The sequence below is a fragment of the Chelon labrosus genome (genome assembly GCF_963514085.1).
Source record: "Chelon labrosus genome assembly, chromosome: 1".
Taxonomy (NCBI): Eukaryota; Metazoa; Chordata; class Actinopteri; order Mugiliformes; family Mugilidae; genus Chelon; species Chelon labrosus.
The window spans coordinates 7,090,542-7,107,944 of NC_140337.1; the positions used below are offsets into that span (position 1 = coordinate 7,090,542).

At 41.5% G+C, this 17,403-nt stretch overlaps 1 protein-coding gene across 1 annotated transcript in view; it reads right to left on the minus strand.

Annotated features, from left to right (window-relative positions):
- Positions 1-1,031: 1,031 nt before the first annotated feature.
- LOC311486558 (Fc receptor-like protein 5) overlaps positions 1,032-17,403 on the minus strand; it is a gene marked incomplete at its 5' end in the record, with an annotated part of 185,361 nt that continues 168,989 nt past the window's right edge. The window contains 3 exons of the mRNA XM_084542446.1: positions 1,032-1,841; positions 2,864-3,139; positions 3,281-3,550. Of these exons, the coding sequence (XP_084398572.1) occupies positions 1,495-1,841; positions 2,864-3,139; positions 3,281-3,550 (893 nt within the window). The 3' untranslated portion in view covers positions 1,032-1,494. The remainder of the gene's footprint in view (positions 1,842-2,863; positions 3,140-3,280; positions 3,551-17,403) is intronic.

Here is a 17,403-nt window from a genome sequence, read left to right on the forward strand (position 1 = left end):
AATCTGAAAAAGAGTCAAAGCAAGAAGAGTGATATTAATCTGAAAAAGGCCACAATGCAAATATTTATTTGCTTTCATTCTTTAATTGCTGTAAATTAGTACAAGCATGACAAGGTGCAGTGTTTTGGTCAAACTATGAATAATACCATTGAAGTATATTTGAATTGATATGCAACAAGCAGCAGTCTGTAAAATTAGAAACTGCATACTTTTACCTGACATCTGTACTCTGACAATCTGATAAGTAAGAGCAGTAACATGAGCTGATGAAGTATCCAAAGATGAAGAGGAAACATTCAAACACATGCCATTCCTTACCTACTGATACCAGAATATTCAGATTATATTATAAGTATTATTGGACTTTCTTTTTTCCTCTTTCATTTATTTGTTTATTTTCTTCTCCTTTTTCCTCCTGTGCATACATTTACTTTCTTCCAGACTCAACATATACCCACACAACACAGCACACCCTGAGACACCACATATAACCTCCTATGTTTTAGAGACGTCCTGTACCAATTTATTTTGTCATGTAAGGATTTGTGTTCAATTAAAAAAGAAGGTTTCAAAGTCTTGTTACTCTCTTTTTGTGATGTAATAAGATAATTAGTTTGATGGTAGCAAAAAAGAAAGATCCTGCTGCATTAGGAGAACATAAATGTGCACAGTCAATGAATTGTATGGAAACAAACTGACCTCCAGACCAGACAAACTGAGGTTGACTGGAATCAGTGTAAAACACTGGGTCTCCTCTTCCAGCTCTACACACATATCCTGCTGTGTGTGTCTGTCCATCAATGATGTAGGAATCTTGTTCAGTTCCATTGATGCTACCAGGAAGCAGCTCATAGTTGTAAGATGGATACTTGTGTGATAGATCAGGAACAGCTTTATACCAGTAAAACCTCCATCCTGCAGATGGATGTTCAAGCTCACAGCTCAGATTTACTGAGGCTCCAGGACTCAGCCATGATGGAGACACAGAGAGGACAGGTTGACCTGTTGAAAGACATTTTGAGATGGTAGATTACAGTCAACATGTGAGTCTTGTGAAGCATTATTTATCTAAATATGGTTGTCCGCTATCTGAATATATGACACAAATGTTAAGTTACACAGTTAAATAACAGTCATGAGAGGTGAAATATGATGTGACTTACTGATGACTACAGTCAGTCTGAAGGAATCACTCCACTCTGTTGAAGACTGTTGTCCACTTTTCATTCTACCTTTACACTTGTAGTCTCCAGTGTGGAGTGAAGAATCAGATTTAATCCTGAATTCCTTTAGATTTGGAGGTTTGTATGAACTGGTAGATCTCCATTCATACTCCCACTCAGTGTCTCCTCCATGGATCTCACATCTGAGAGTAATCTCCTCTCCACTGTAGATCTGAGGCCAGTTGGGTTGGAGAGTCACAGTCACCTTGTTTGGAACTGTCCATGTTCAAGAATCATAAATAAAGACACAAAAATCAACATCAACCCACTTTCATAAATCCACACTGGGTGTTTCTACATTTATTATTAATCTAAAACTCTCCAACTCAACCACCAACTCACCATTTCTATTGATCCTGATTGAATCACTGTACTCTGTGTAGTAAACTGGGTCTCCTCTTCCTCCTCTGCACCAGTAGAGTCCTTCCTGTGAGACTCTGGTTTGTCCATTTGAATAGAAACCAGCATGTTGTGTGGTCAGAGGTTCAGAGGACTTCTCATCTCTGTACCAGTAGTATTTCCATCCAGATGATGGCTTCACTGAGCAGGTCAGGGTCACACTGCCTCCTACTGGAATGTCTCTGGTGTCAGCTCTCAGTTGGGCCTTTGGTTTAGTTGCTGTTGAGTTTAGGATAAATTGTCTCTGTCTCTAACTTGTGTAAATCACCATTAATCATAGCAAAGTATGTAAATTCAAAGTCTCCATTCAATGGTTTATGTGACCCCACCAATTAATGTACTTTGAATACTGAATGTAATGTTATTCTCCCCTAACCATTTGTTTTATGAACTTGTAGAATGGAACAGAAACATTCAAAAACATAATCCCTACTTTTTATTTATTTTTGTTTTGTCAGGCCCTGTCTGGTCTGTCTTACTTCCTTCACTGTCATACTCTGAATGGACATTAGTTGCATCAAAATACTGGATAGATTTTAGACCTTCCCTGATGCTTGTGTCTAATCTTTAGACATGACTCTTTACCCGCCTATTCCTGTTAAGGATCGCGGGGGTCTGCTGGAGCCTATCCCAGCTGTCATCGGGTGAGGGTACACCTCTATCGCAGGGCCAACACAGAGAGACAGACAACCATTCACACTCACACTCATGGCCAGTTTAGAATCACCAATTAACCTAATGAGCATGTCTTTGGATGGTGGGCCTTTGGTTTAGTTGGCCCACCCAGAGAACCCAGAGAGCATACAAACTCCACACAGAAAGGCCCAGTCGGCCCATGGATTCAAACTAGGGACCTTCTCGCTGTGAGGCATCAGTGCTAACCACCTAACCACTGTGCCGCCCTACACATGACTCATTCTCTGATATCTGGTCATCACAGAGTCAACCCTGTTTTGACAGTTAAATGTGTGTTTTGTCTAATAAAACTGTAATTGTAATAATTCTTACATTTATTTTAACTGAAGTGATGTTGTTGTCATCCCTATGCTGACTGACCATTCATTCTACAGACTGGCTGCCTTCAGGACAAACTATTTATCAGCTACTGACGATCAGGTGCAACTCATGGTTAGACTGAAGACATGACAAACTTCTGAGACTTTTTAATGTATTCTATTCAAGGACCAAAATAATTTTACTGTATAAGGAAATCAGAACAGACAACAACAAACATGACTTACCAGATACTGACAATGTGATGGCTTTACTCCACTCTGTTGAAGAATATGAGTCATCTCTGTGTCTACTCTTACACATGTAGTCTCCACTGCTGGACTCAGAAGCAGTGAAAGTCCAGTATTTATTGTATGTCCAGTCTATAGATGACCTGGGTGTTCTCCATTCATACATCCACTCAGTGTCTTCACCTCCCTGGACCTCACATGTCAGAGTGATCTTCTCACCTCTGAATATCTGAGGCCAGTCGGGTTGTCGTGTTACAACAGCCTTGTTGGAAACTGTTTCCACCAGATATGAACAGTTGGGACACAAATAGAAACATGAAATCAACAGAGAAAACTGAACATTGTAGGTTTCATCACTAATTCTAATGATAATCATGAACTCATGAATATTTCAAACTAAATAACTGAACTCACAGGTTATCTCAATGGTGACTGGATCACTGTGATCAGTGTAGTAAACTGGTTCTCCTCTTCCTCCTCTGCACCGGTAGATTCCTCCTTGTGATACACTGATAACTCTGTTTTCTCCATCATTTCTTCTGACTTGAACTTCAGAGGTGTCTGTGGTACGTCTGAACCACTCATATTTCCATCCAGCAGAGGTCTCCACAGAGCAGGTCAGTGTCACTCTGCCTCCTACTGGTATGGTTGTTGGTCCTGCTGTCAGTGTGGCCCTGGGTCTATCTGATTTTGTGAAAAATACATTAAATGTAATATTTATGGGATTTGTTTCATATTTTTAAAATCTAAATTCTTCCTCTTTTTTAAACTCGAAAATATGTAACTGCTCGCCACCCTAAGAATCCCTCAAGTCAAGTTCAGTCACATCTTTTCTCAGTTTATTTTTCACATGTTTATCTACCTTTTATTTTATATCAAAGATCATACGTGTGGTCATTCTAGATAACAGTATCAGGAACTGAGAAAAGTAGCTCAAAGGTTCAAGTTTTACAGTATTCTAATAAATGTTTAGAGTGTAGAAGTAATTAAATGTTCAAAGTATTACATAATTAATATGCATATTTCAACAGGTATCATTAATTAGTGTTGTTGATAAAATATCCAGGTCTTACCAGATACAGTTAAAGTGACAGTATTACTCCACTTTGTCTGACGTGATCTCTTGTGGACACCACAGCACTGATATCCACCACTGTCACCTGTAGACAGAGGTTTTAATGTGTATCGTTGACGTCTGAAGTAGGGAGTAAGTCCTCGTCTATCCTTGTAGAGTATATAATCCCAGTCAGTGTCTCGTCCTGCATTCATGTCACATATGAAGGTAACAGACTCTCCAGTGAACAAAGGTGACCAGTAGGGGTCAGTAGTCAGCACAGCAACTAGAAGCAACATGAACATACAGTTAGGAATGAAAAACACTTTTAGGAAATATGGTAGACACAATCTGTGTCAGTACATACAGTAAAAAGAAACATGATGCAGTAGGTTGAGATTAGTTTTTAGAGAATAATTAAAAACAAAGACAAGAAAGTTTAAACTGTTTAATCACCTTGAGCATGTCCTTTGTAGAGGAGTGTATAGAGCACTACAATAAAGGAGGAAATGTCAGACATTAAGAGACTAAAACAAACTAATATTTAATAAGAAATATTTAATGTGTAACATGAGCATGAAGGATGCATTAAAGCAGGGGTGTCAAACATACGGCCTGCAGGCCCGCCAGAGGATCTAATCTGACCTGTGGTATGAATTTGCCAATGTGGCATTTGGGCAGTGGCGGCTCTGTTGCAGGTGCTATGGGGATGCTCAACACTTAAGAGAAGGTGCTTTGAATTTTGGTGTGTTTAACTGACAATAACTGACACTTCATTGGCAGGGCCAGCCGACCCGGTTGCAGAGCAGGAGACGGCCTGGGAATAAGTTTACCGTAAAAGTTCATATAAAGCGTCCTGTTATTCATTCATTCCATTGACATTTTACACACTATTTTGGATTCTCACGGTATTACGGGACAAAGTGCGTCCTGTTTCAGCTCAATACGGGACGCATACTTTTGTTTCTAAATACGGGACGATTCCGTTTCAAGGGACGGTTGGCAACCCTAAACAAAAGGGCTATAGATACAACATAACCCTGCCAATGTAAACCTCTGAAAATAATATTTCACACAATTCTGTCACAGTCGAGTCCTGAATACAACGGAGCAGCAAACAGCAGCAACAGAAGGCAACAGACACTGTGCACACTTCGGCCTAAAATGCTCCGATCACGAACTCACACAGCCAGTTACCAACGCTAGTCTAATGATGAACTATTGCTAATATCACCTGCAGCACAAACCGTAACGTCAGCATCCTCAGTGGAAAGCTTCACAGCGCACTGCGCCCGTTGGCCAAAGGAGTTCACCTGTTTGGGCCTCGTGTTTTTTTAGACTAAAATATTTTTATTATTATTATTATTTAATTCACATTTTTAAACTACATGAAAAATACTATTCAAATACGACATTAAAATATAAATATAAAAAATCACAGACATTTCTTGGGGGTGCTGGGCAGGTGCTATGGCTATTGTAGGGGGAGCTACAGCACCATCTAGCTCCTCCCTGGCGCCGCCACTGTATTTGGGACTGTTCATTAAGTATATGGATTGTCCTATATTTAACATGGTTCCTGAACGCACCATGGTCTTGTGTTGTAAATGCTATGGACAGGTGTCAGTCTGTTTGATTAGCATATTAGTGATGTTCAAGTTAACCTACCAGGTAAACAGGTGGGTGGGACCGAGAGGAAAGAGACAGAGTGCGAAAGAAAGTCACCACTAAAACTTAGTTCAATAAGCTATATTTATTTAAGTTGCATTTACGTGTGATTTAGTTATGTGCCTTTCTGCATGACTTAGTGTATTTGTTTGCTGGAGAGACTGGACCCTCAGTGGAGGCCTTTGACGACGGGAATTCTACTTAATTGATGCTAAACCGTGACCACACTGCAGATTGTTGCTAGTTAGCTACTCGTGCTAGCAGTGTGAAAGACTTGAGTTTGGGAAACACTTACTGCATCAACCTGCTGAGAACTCACTGGATGCTTATGAATGTGGATGGAGCATGAGGACGTGTTTCTACACCACAGTGATGGAACACTGCTGAAGGAGGGGTTCGCCAGATCATATCTAACAGCACTCTGCATCCCAGGAACTGTGAGTACTGTTAAGACATTGTGAACTGGATTCAAATGAGTTCCAACACAATATTTTTTAGTTTTTTTTTTATATTAAATTCAACACCTGGTCAAAAATAAATGTTATGTGTGCTTCTAGAAGTATATTTGTCATAATGTGTCTCCTTGTTACGAGTAAAGAACTATGGGGCTACAGAGGTTTTGTTAATGTATGGGATGCTGAGTTCTCATGGGCAGCATAGCTGTATTTGAAGTGATGACCCAGGCCATATCATGCTACTCCTGCTATGTACTATTGTTGTGTGAATGGTTGTATGTCTAGATGGTGGACTGTAGAAACTGAATTGCCCTTTGGGGATTAATAAAGCTTTCTGTATTCTGTATGTATCTGTACAGCTACATTTTTAATTTTGTTAAATTTCTATTTTTGCGCTATTTAAGAGAGGAGCTACCGCCCAAAATTTTGTTATGTTCTCACATAATGACAATAAATTATTCCTGATCTTGATTCTCAGTCCCTGGAAGCCAAGTTCTTCTGTCATCATCAAATCATTAATCTGAATGAATGAAGTAGAAAATATCAGTAACATACTCACAGAATAAGCCCAGCTCACAGAGCAAAGTGTGTCCCATCCTCACATCAAGATTTCATCTCATGAAACTGCACAAACCACAATAAAATAAATAACATTCAGCTTGTTCTGTCTCAGCTTCCTTCCTTTGCACAAAGTTCAAAACTAACCATAGTCTGACCACAGCCAACCCTCTCATGGCACTGCAGACATATATAAATACTGTATATCAGACTGCATCTCACACAAAGGTCTGTGCATCGCTTTAAATAAACTCAAACATGATAGCAACAGACAACAAGACATGAACAAAACAACTTGAGCATAGAAACATCAAGAGGTCAAGAACAGCCAAGAGGTTTCTGACACCAGAACATCCACATGAAAGAAACACCAAGTAAAAAACTAGAAATGTCAATTTATACACACAGTATACAGGATGGAAGTCACATGAAGGTTCATCTATGTATCCATCTTTCTACATTTATATCTTTGTCTTGACCATTCAGACAAGTTCAACTGCTGCTGACATGCACGGAGTACTTGATTACTCACAGAAAGTGGTGGAAGTGTTAGAGAGGTCACATACAATGAGCTACAGAGAAATAGATTTGAATTTTCTTCCTGCCACAGATATGATCATCCTGTAGACTACTGCTGTCTTACAAAGAGACAGTGATTCTTGATGCTAATGTAAAGGCTGCTGCATAAAGTCATTACAATCACATGTTTGAAAGACACAATCTTTTAAAAAGTAATTAGTTATAGTTATTAGTTACAGTGGCGAGGTGGTTAGCACTGATGCCTCACAGCAAGAAGGTCACCGGTTCGAATCCATGGGCCGGCTGGCCTTTCTGTGCGGAATTTGCATGTTCTCCCTGTGTCAGCGTGTGTCCCACCATCCAAAGACATGCTCATTAGGTTCATTGGTGATTCTAAATTGGCCGTAGTGCGAGTGTGAATGGTTGTCTGTCTCTGTGTTAGCCCTGCGATGGACGGGCGACCTGTCCAGGGTGTACCCCTGCCTCTCGCCCGATGACAGCTGGGATAGGCTCCAGCAGACCCCCGTGACCCTTAACAGGACTAAACGGGTATAGAAGATGAATGAATGAATGAACTTTTCCATGTAGAATGAATAGAGGATCTACTGATAACAAGAGGAGTCATACTCACTAAGTTGAGCACAGCAGCTGGAGGGAATCCATGCAGGTTTTAAACTACAATCTGAAAATTTGATTATTCTTCATCTTAAATCCCAAAGCTGAGCTTCACCAGTGTAAAGTCTGTCAAACTGAACACTCTCTCCATGTCTTCTCCTTCTACTGAAACTCTGGAGTCAAATGTGGCCATGACTTCATTGACAGGAAGTGATCAAAACAGAAATAGTGTTGAGAAAAAGGAGTGAACATGATGATGAAGTCCTTCCCCCTCTCCCAGCTCTGATGCATTAGAAGTAGCTGTAGCTCTAATCAAATGTGGTTATCATTAAGATGAGAAGTGCAGAAGAACCTGCAGAAGCTAGACTGATTAAACTGATGAACCCCTCTATGAGAAAGTACACCAGAAACAATGACACCATTTACACCAGAAACAACCTGGGAGACTTCTTCTCTTCTTGTTTTCATGCAAATCTTGCCAAATGTTTCCAAAATCACTGTTTCCACTGATTAAATCTAATTTCTCCTGCTTCAGAGAAACATTTAACGTTTGCATTTGAGGCAACGACTCATCTGCAGCATAAGAAGACAAAGATAGAACTGAGAAATGTCTCACTTCCTGTCCAGCTACTGCAAACTTACCTCTTGATGCAAAAAAGGCAATGAAATAAAACAGATGAAGAAACTGATAAATCAAGATGGAACAGAGAATATGTAGTTTGACATTAGTCACAAAATACAAAATGTTTTAAGCATCTTTTTTTCCACTCAAATCAAATCCTATTCCCTGTTGTGTATTTAACGTTACACCCACTCCACCTGCACCCATACTGCTGGTTATCTAAAGGGAGGTGTGTGCAGATACAATATGTGTATGCATGCAAACAAAAACAGTAGACAGAGTAGTTTTCTAAAATGTCTTGGATGAATTGTTGGCCTTCCTGGCCATGTGTTGGCTCCTGAGAACAATAGTTTCAACAGAACTCTATCACAGTGGTTGATCTGAGCACACGTCACTTTCACACATCAGTTAGGAAGTGCTGCTCTGTATAAATAATATCAGTGAGAACAAAGAACATGTGAACCATGGGGGAGCACTTTGAATGTGTTTAGAGATATGTGAGGAGGATCTTTAAATCTGAGGCCTTTAGAGACTTTGAATGAAGAAATATCTCTCCAAGAGATTTAGTGATGCTGTCATGTTGTCTGCATGACAAACTGAATTAATGAATGTTAAGAAATAAATGTTACTGAACCCTGTTATTCTAGTTTAAAGGCAGATTAAATGATGACTGTGCTCTTTGTCTGCATTCCTCATTCCTCTCTGCTGTGAGCTGAAAGCTGATAGTCAGCTAGTCATCTACTGAACGGCAGACATTTAGTTTGAAGCACAGGCTGCATTTCCTCTTTTCAAGGTGGCTCAGTTAGAAATGATGAGGTCACTGATTGTCAGTAGATAGAAATAAGCCTGGAGCAGAATGGACAGTTAGTAACTCCATTCTTTCTACTCATGGAGACACCTACAGGTCAGAAAACAATGTGCTCTAACAAAAGTCTTCCAGTCTTCAGCTGAGCTTGTTGCTGCTGACTGTGACCATAGACTGTTCATTGTGACACATGGTGGCAGTGCTGCACACAACAAAAGCACTACAAGTAGAAAGGACAGTAGGAATGCAGTAAAAGCAGCACAAGAGACACACATTGATGGATACCAAAAACACTTCCAGGAAACTGCCACCGGAAGTGACAACAGCACCACCGAAAGAAGCCGGAAAAAAAAAAAAATAAAAAAAAGCCAGGCAGTCATGCTAAAAAACGTTTCCTTTCCTGTTTGATTGTGTGTACCTGAGAGAACTAAGAGTTACCTGTGTTTTGAGGTGGGTTTCGGAAGTGGAAAGCCACGTCAAAGCGTTTTAGTACAAAGAAGAACAAGTGCATTATGAAAATAATTGTAATTAATGAGCTATCATTAATTAAATTTGGGAGGTGTGTATAGCAGCAGTCAGAATGTCTGACTCTTTCTAGGGTGCAGAGAGACCTGATTTGCTTCAAATACAGCTATGCTGCTCATGAGAGCTCAGCATCCCATACATTAACAAAACCATAGTAGCCCCATAGCTCACAATCTCTGTTCCAGTTCATCCCAAATGTGCTCTGTGGGGTTGAGGCCACGGCTCTGTGTGGACCAGTCAAGTTCTTCTATATGGAACCATGTCTTTATAGTCCTTGCTTTACACTGGGGCACACTCATGTTGAAATGGAAAAGGGCCTTCCCCAAACTGTTGCCACAAAGTTGGAAGTATAACATTGTCCAAAATGGCTTGCTATGCTGAAACATTAAGATTGCCCTTCACTGGAGGTAGGGGTCTAGCCAAAACCCTAAAGAACAGCCCCATACCATTATCCCTCCTCCACCAAATTTCATAGTTGGCACAATGCAGTCAGGCAGGTAATGTTTTCCAAACCTATACTCCTCCATCTGACTGCCACACAGAGAAGCTGTGGAGAAGATTCATCCCTCCACAGAACACGTTTCCACTGCTCCACAGTCTAGTGTCAGTGTGCTTTACACCACTCCATGTGACGCTTGGCATTAGATTTGGTGATGTGAGGCTTGCATGCAGCTGTAAGTAAAACTCATTGTGTTTACATTAATACCAGTGAAAGTTTGGAACTCTTCAGCAGAGTGTTCGTAACTTTTACGCTCCATGCACCTCATCAGTCATTGACCAGCTCTGTGATTTTACATGGTCTTCTGCTTCGTGGCTGAGTTGCTGTTGTTCCTAAATGCTTCTTCCTTCTAATAATATCACTTACAGTTGACCTAGAATATCCAGCAGGGATGAAATTTCAGGAACCGTCCTATTACCATCCTATCACAGTAGCACACTTGAAGTCACTGAGCTCTTCAGAACAACACATTTTGTATCACAAGTGTTTGCGAATAGAGACTGCATGGCTAGGTGCTTGGTTTTATACACCTGTGACAACGGGTCTGATTGAAACACCTGAATTCAAGAATTAACATGTGTGGCCAAATACTTTTGTCCATATAGTAGAACAGATCACCTGCCAAAACCCTGCCTACATGAACGAAGCTAAATAGTTGGTGAAAAGTCTCTGGTACTCACAGGTCAACAACAGCACAGACAGAAAAGTGTGTCCCATCCTCACATCCAGCACTGACACTCTGTTGATCTGACTGAGAAATACTTCCTGTTTCTATCAAGAGAAACTTGAAACTGCAGTCTATGAAGAGAAACAGTGAACTGTGTGGACAAAAAGAAGATTCATGTCAGTATGAGATCACTAGGGTTCTGCTAATGTTTTATTTCTGTCTGGTTAGTCCATCCCACTTCCTTCTGTCTTCAACAAAACTCAAACCACTACACTGGGTTTGACCACAGAACACTCTGACACTTCCTGTCCTCTTACTGCAAATACAAACTCAGTTCACACTTGATTCTATAAAACTGACAACCATAAGTACTTAGTGGAAACACTTATTTACAGTTTGCATCACATTTTACATTGTGTGTATATTTGTTCATGTTATATTGAATACGTCCAGTGCACTGTTCCTTTATTGTGAAGAAGTGTGTATGTGTCTGTTTTAAGGTTCAGGAGCAGGGCCACGACTCAACCACTCTTCCTTTAATATCCGTCAAGCTAACTTATACCAGGTTAACTCAGTCAGCACTGTTTGTTTGGGCTCTTTGCTAGTGAATATAACATGTAGCTACATTCACACACAGCTGATATAGTTATATAGTTGCAGTGTATTCTATTTAGTGAACAAATCATCCCTCTAACACAAACTGATCATTGAGTTAATAAAGAGGAAGTAGAAAAGAAAGCAATCAGCAAAATAAGTTTCTGAAAAACAATACACAGTTACATATTCTATACATGCATTGAACAAATATATTAGTGTAAATAATCACTATTAAAGTCCAGTAGTGTATTTAACTCTGAAGCAAAGCAACTCAACAACCAACATAGAAACCACAAGTCTGTGGTGTTCAAGCTTTCTGAGAGACAAACCTCTGACACTCTGTTCTTCTCATTTGAAACATTTTCCTTCATGTATACAATTCAAAGTGAGAAAGTGATGTACTTACACAATAACCCCAGCACACAGAGCAAAGTGTGTCCCATCCTCACATCCAGCACTGACAACGTGTCACTCTGCTTCAGAGAAAGATTTCAACTTCATACCAGGAAGCAACAACTGCAGCATCTGAAGAGGAAGAAAGAACTGAGAGAAAAAAAGAAGTTACACTTCATATCACTATGAGACCATCCTCACATCTAGCCCTCACTATGTGTCAACCTGCTCTGTATCAAGATAGTCTCTGTCAGCTTCCTTCTTTTTTCAACAAACCTCAGACCACTGCTCTGGGTTTAACACGTTGGCACTTCCTGTCCAGCTACTGCTAATACAAACTACGTTAACTCTTGATGGTAAAGAAAATATTTGCATGTTGATTTATATCATTTTATGTCTGTCTCGTTTCTGATCAATAGTATCAGCATAGCTTTATCTAATGCATGCCAACAATATTCTCCAATCTACAACAGAGAACAGTTATCAAGACTTTGTTGAACTATGCACATAGTCGTATGATGCAGTGAATAAATATAAAACAGTTTGTTTAGCAATAAACCTTCCTCTCTGCTGTGAGCTGAAAGCTGATAGTCAGCTAGTCATCTACTGAACGGCAGACATTTAGTTTGAACCACAGGCTGCATTTCCTCTTTTCAAGGTGGCTCAGTTAGAAATGATGAGGTCATTGATTGTCAGTAGATAGAAATAAGCCTGCTGCAGAATGGACAGTTAGTAACTCCATTCTTTCTACTCATGGAGACACCTACAGGTCAGAAAACAATGTGCTCTAACAAAAGTCTTCCAGTCTTCAGCTGAGCTTGTTGCTGCTGACTGTGACCATAGACTGTTCATTGTGACACATGGTGGCAGTGCTGCACACAACAAAAGCACTACAAGTAGAAAGGACAGTAAGAATGCAGCAAAAGCAGCACAAGAGACACACATTGATGGATACCAAAAACACTTCCAGGAAACTGCCACCAGAAGTGGCAACAGCACCACAGAAAGAAGACGAAAAAACAACAAAATAGCCAGACAGCAATGTTAAAGAACTTTTCCCTTTCCTGTTTGATTGTATGTATAACTCAAATGCTTGGTGTGGACTAACTATTCTACTGGAGGACATTTACTGGACCCCAGACAATGTAACAGGACCACTTTGAGTTTTATCTGCTCTTGGAATACTGAGATGCTCAGAAGATGAGTCGTATACAGTTTTGTGTTTGTTATTGAGTGTTGTTACTGAGCGTAGATGATTGTGTCCTTAAATGTTGTGCATCATTCTAATCTAAAAAAATCAAGCTTTCCAACGATGTATAACCAGTGTTGGCACATAGACAGAGGGCTGAGTTAATCCCCAGTTAGACAAAGTTAAGACACAGGAACCAGGCTCCATGTTGATAAAAGTCTGCTCTGTTCAGGCTCAGAGACAAATTAAACCAGTGATATCTGTAATCCTCACCATTCACTGACTTGATCTGCACCGTTCAAAGAGGAAAAGTCAGAAATGTACTAACAGGATAAGGCCAGCACACAGAGCACAGTCTGTCCCATCTTCACATCCAGCTCTGCTTCACTGTGCTGCACTGCTCATGTCAAACTGTTCTAGGAGAAAGAAATGCAAAGTGATGAGACAAGTTACACTTCTTTTTTGTCTTTCATAGTACAGCCTCTCTGTGTTTACTTCCCTTTTACAGAAAGCGAAAACAACGTCTATAAACTCAACCGCAGAAATTGTTTGACACCCTACATTTCCTGTCCACAGCAGATATTATTAGCTTGTTTCTTCTGCAAGAGTTGATGCCTGGTCCAGTTAAAAAATGACATTTAGACACGATTAACAATAATCATTGTTCATGCAAGAAACCTAAGACTATCAAACTGAATAGAATCAGAACAAATAATGTGTTGCAGTATGTCTACTGCTGTTGCATCCACAGTGCCTGTACTGATGAAGTGTGTGTTGTGTAGACATACCTACATACAGTATGTATATAGAGTTACAATGCTCACAGATAATTACTGAGGATCATTATTGACCAAATTAACGTTCCAAACTAACCTTTTAATCCTTCTACTCACATGTTACTCTGTTCTGTTCTGTTCTGAGTAGAGAGTGCAGACATTCCTTAGTGTTTAACTTTTATTTTTAAAGAAACTTCAGAGATTAGATACATAGAGGGGAAATCAATTAAACAAAGCACTGAAATAAACCGTGTGTTGCTCAGTTGAGCCGTCCAGTTCACTTGGTAAGGATGGCCTGTAAAGAAACTGATAGTTCCTCTTCACACATAGAGGTGTGATAGCAAGTATTAGGCATCATCACATTTAAACCACAGCTAATGTGTTCACAAGAAGACAACAGGCGTCATTCACTGTGCTTACATACGTTTGCATTTCCTGCTTTATGCTGGTGCTAAACTGTCAGCCTCAACAGTTGCCTCACAGCAGTGTAGTGTTCTGTTGAATATGTTAAACAGTGGGTGCTGAACAAAATGTCTATATAAAACAAATAAAGATTGAACAGTGATTTGATACTGTTCATCTGTCCTGATCTAAACCAGCACTTCCAGCAGAGGAAAGTCTTGATTCTGGGAAAGTAAACGCAATGGTGCTTAGAGCGTATGAACTGGTGCCAGAAGCATATCGTCAGAAGATCTATAGGTTAAAGAAGTCGGTCTTAATGGAGAAGTTTAACAATTAACTCCCAGAGAGGGTGTGTGGCACATTGTCCTGTATTGAAAAGCGACCAGTAAAACCAGTAGCTCTGGTAAATACATTTGATAACACTTTAGACAAACCTGTGGTGTCTGAAGAGCTGGCCACTGATTTGACAGCTCCATGTGCTATGGATGATGTTGTCTCGTTGCCTGGTAATGATCATAAAGTCATTACCAGAGTTTGTTAGATTCGGCTGCCTCTCAGTCTTTCATTTTGGAGGGAGCTTTACCCTTTGATAATGGATCTGCTGTAGGTTCTGATGTGCCAGTGGTAGGTTTTGGTATGAACGATGTTGGTGTTCTGTTACATAAAGTCCTTGTGGAATCAGACTTGGTGTCAGGTGAAGTGGCTGTGGGAGTTCATCCCAGTTTTCCGATTAAGGGGATTGACTTTCTAATGGGGAATGATTTAGCAGGTGGAAAGGTTGTGGCTACACCTGAAGTGACTCTGATCCCTGTTAGACAGTCTCCAGATGAGCTTGCGTAGAAGTTTCCAACAGTTTTTGCAGCTTGTGCTGTGACTTGATCTATGTGTAAACTGGACCAGGACCAGGTTGAGTTGAGTGACAGTTTTCTTTCTGATTCTAGTGTTGGTTACTTGTGTTCTTCAGGAGTGATAGAGTATGTCAGTTCAAAGAGTGTTACTGAATTGGAGCACCTGTCTTTGTCTGGTGAACAGCTGATTGCTGAGTAAAAAGGTGATGCTAGCTTATCTGCTTTACTCTAAGCTCCAGTAGTGGGAGATGGTGCTCAGTCTTTGTCAGTGGGTTATTTTGTGAGATCCAGATCCACAACTAAAGCCTGAAGCTGAGACATGTGAAGTTGATGTGTCCCCTGTGATGCTGTCTGGTGCTGAAGTTACCTCCCCTTGTGTGAGCCTGGTAGTAGAGAGGGGTTCAGAGGAGCTGTCTGGTGCTGGAGTGAGTGGCTGTGGTTTGTCAGTGGCCTTGACTCAAGGAAATTTCAGATATTTTGAACAATCCCTCAGGTTACTTGGGTCATCTTTCTGATGAGCAGCGTTCTGATCTGGTAGAGTTAATTGAGTCTAGTAAATCCTTGTTTGCTGATATCCCAGACTCATTTGCTAATGCACGATATCAACGTGGGTGACTCCCAGCCAATCAAACAGCATCCATATCCAGTTAACCCTGACTAACATCATTGTTTTAAGCAGCAGGTAGAGTACATGATGCAGCATGGCATTGCTGAGCCCAGCTGTAGTGTTTGGAGTTCTCCATGTTTGCTTGTTGATAAAAGTAACGGTGAAGATCGTTTCTGTACGGGTTTAGAAAAGTCAACTGTGTGACAAAACCAGTTATCCACTTCCATGGCTGGAGGATTGCATGGATTGTGATGATTTGGAATATTGCACATTAAAAGGTGTTGCACAGAGGTTTTTTTAAACAGTGTTACAGTGGAGATTGAAGAGAGTCCATGTAAAAATCAGTGCATGTGGGAGTTCAGGGTGGATATTGCTTTTCGGAAAAAAAGATGTTTTTCAATCTGTTTGTTTTCGTCCTGATGTACCTGTAGCAAATCCCAGAGGGCAGCAGGTCAAACAGGTCAGAGCCAGGGTGGGAGCTGGCCAAAACCTCTGCTCTGATATGAAACCACCAGAGGAGGGCGCTGCTCCTCCAGGACTAACACTCCTCCTCCTGTCTCCCTGCAGACATGAGGAAAGCTCTGTCCAGAGACACAGAGAAGAAGTCCACCACCCCGCGGCCCCACCCTGCCCGACCAGAGGACACGGAACAAAAAGGGTGGGAGCTGAGGCAGCGGGAGGTGTAAATATCAGTCAGGGAGGGGAGAGGGCAGCCAATGATCTTCTGTGCTGCCTTTACGACTCTCTGCAGCCTCTCCCTGTCTGCAACGGTGCAGCTGCCGTACCATGCTGTGATGCAGTATGTCAGCAGGCTCTCAATGGATGAGCGGTAGAAGGTCAGCAGCAGGTCGGAGTTAAGGTTTTTTCTCTCGCCATTGATGTAAAGGGGGGCTGGGTCAGTGCTGTGCTTCCTGAAGTCGATGATAATCTCTCTGGTTTTCTTGGTTTTGAGAGCGAGGTTATTCTCCGAACACCAGGCTGCCAGCTTCAGGACCTCCTCTCTGTAGGCAGCCTCATCAACCCTGGAGATCAGTCCGACCACTGTAGTGTCGTCAGCAAACTTGACGATGAGGTTGTCGTTGTGGGCCGGACTGCAGTCGTGGGTGTAGAGGCAGTACAGGAGTGGGCTCAGCACACAGCCCTGTGGGGAGACGATGCTCAGCGTGCGGGTGGAGGAGAGGTGGGGGCCAAGTCTCACAGTCTGGGGTCGGTTGGTGAGAAAGTCCTTCATCCAGGCACATGTGAGAGGGGGAAGGCCGAGAGTGTCCAGTTTCATGATGAGTCTGTCCGGGATTATTGTGTTAAAGGATGAACTGTAATCCACAAAGAGCCTCCGGACGTAGCTCTGCTGCTGCTCCAGGTGGTTCAGCACAGAGTGGAGAACTACGGCTATGGCGTCGTCTGTGGATCTGTTCGCACGATATGTGAACTGGTGAGGGTCGAAGTCAGGGGGGAGATAGTCCTTGATGTGCTGAAGAACTAGTCTCTCAAAGCACTTCATGATTACCGGAGTAAGGGCCACTGGACGGTAATCGTTCAGGCTGGTGATGGGAGACGTCTTTGGCACCGGGATTATTGTTGCTGATTTTAGGCAGGGTGGAATGACTGCCTGGGCCAGGGAGAGGTTGAAGAGGCTGGTGAAGGTGGGGGCGAGCTGGTAGGCGCACGCTCTAAGCACCCTGCCAGAAACTCCGTCTGGGCCGGCAGCTTTCTTGGGGTTCACTGCCAGGAGCACCCG